General features: G+C 34.9%; 1 protein-coding gene across 1 annotated transcript; it reads right to left on the bottom strand.

The window, feature by feature from the left end:
• Nucleotides 1–998: 998 nt before the first annotated feature.
• LOC109339266 (protein EMSY-LIKE 3-like) lies at nucleotides 999–1,436 on the bottom strand (the record flags this gene model as incomplete). The annotated part of the gene is made up of 2 exons (XM_019576678.1): nucleotides 999–1,135; nucleotides 1,228–1,436. Coding segments are annotated over 2 exons (346 nt in total), but the record flags the coding sequence as incomplete, so codon positions are not given.
• Nucleotides 1,437–1,658: the final 222 nt, after the last annotated feature.

The raw sequence follows: 1,658 nt of genomic DNA, 5'->3' as shown, positions 1-1,658 counted from the left end.
GTGCCATAATGCGAAAGAAATGTGGGACACTTTACAAGTGACTCACGAAGGCACTAGCGAAGTCAAGCGCGCGAGATTGAATGCGCTGACCCACGAATATGAGCTATTTCGCATGTTACCGAGCGAATCAATATGTGATATGCAAAAGCGATTTACTTATATTGTTAATCATTTAGTTGCTCTCGATAAATCATTTGCTAGAGGAGAACTAACAAATAAAGTGAATGAAATAAGTTTTTTATTAAATTAAATGTTTTCTCCCTTTCATTAAACAAATAAAATGTTTTAAAGAATTTAATAGCGAGGTTACAAATCGTATCAAATTATTATTATTATTGCTTGTAAAAAATTTATAACTTTTTGGGGATTAATCAAAGGATGGAGGGAGGTTGTGTTAACACTTCTTGTCCTCATATCATCCTTGAACAGTCGCGTTATGTCGCTTCTCTTCACTCGATTAATTCCCAAAATCCCAAAATAAACCATTTTTCAATTAAATTAACAATCAATTAAAACACTTTTTCATAAATACACAAAAGTAAATATTTTCATTAATAAATTTTGCCAACCACATAAAGGATGGAGAGACGGTCGCCCTGAGTGCTTCTTTTTTCTCAACTCATCCTTCGGACGATCGCGCTACGCCGCTTTCGTCCTTAATTAAAATACCCAACCAACAAAGGTTTTTCTACTAAAGAACTACGTAAGCTTTGATCCCCTTAATAGGGGTACGTAGGACCAAAGTCAATATTGTCAGGCTCAATAATAAAAATAATTATTTTTCCTTCTTAATAATTGATTAATTAATCCGAAAATTTAATAATAATAATAATATTAATAAAGTCATATTTTTTAATGAAGGGTACCGCTTAAGGCGGGCGAATAGGGTGCTAATACCTTCCCTATCCTGTAACCGACTCCCGAACTTGGATATCAAAAATCCAAAAGCCCAAGGTAATTGGGCTTAAAAGATATTTTTACATTTTTAACTGTAAAATGTAGTGGCGACTCTAAACAAAGTCGTGCATTTTCTTTGTATGACATCATCTGCATTAACGCGACCTAGAAGTTCTCTGTGTTCCTCATTTGATAATCTTAGTTCTTTTCTAAGTTCGGTAATCAAACTCTCCTTCTCCTGAAGAAAAGACATGTCATGCAGCAGTCATTTAAACTTGACAAAATTAATTTCAAATATTAGATATGTGAACACCAAATGACAAAATGTACCCATGTGATGGCATCGAATTGAGCTTTAAAGGCTCGTAGAACTGAACTGTATGCTTCCTGTTCGAGTTGGTGAATTTGAGTTTCCATATCAATTTCACCATACATCCTTGTGCGTGGGGTTGGGCCTACTGAGGATCTTCCACTCCCAGAAAGACGCCCCCCTCTGGGAATTCTATTTTGATGTGTTGGTGGAAGATCATCATCAGTTCCTGTCAAGTAAATACATATAAGTATAACAAGTCAACCGTGAATACTTGAAAGTTAAATCAACCATAATTTTTTGGTGCTCCTGAAAAATCTAACTCGTGCCCAAAAGTACAAACAACAAGGAAATGCCGTTAATTAGATAAGAATTAACATTTTATTATCTTGGTAATGATCATGCTAACTGCGTACTACTACCACAAGTTTTCGAACAGGAAAAGGAAAAA

The sequence above is a fragment of the Lupinus angustifolius genome, unplaced genomic scaffold, assembly GCF_001865875.1.
Source record: "Lupinus angustifolius cultivar Tanjil unplaced genomic scaffold, LupAngTanjil_v1.0 Scaffold_65_48, whole genome shotgun sequence".
Lineage (NCBI taxonomy): Eukaryota > Viridiplantae > Streptophyta > Magnoliopsida > Fabales > Fabaceae > Lupinus > Lupinus angustifolius.
This window is presented reverse-complemented; position numbering and strand designations above follow the sequence as displayed.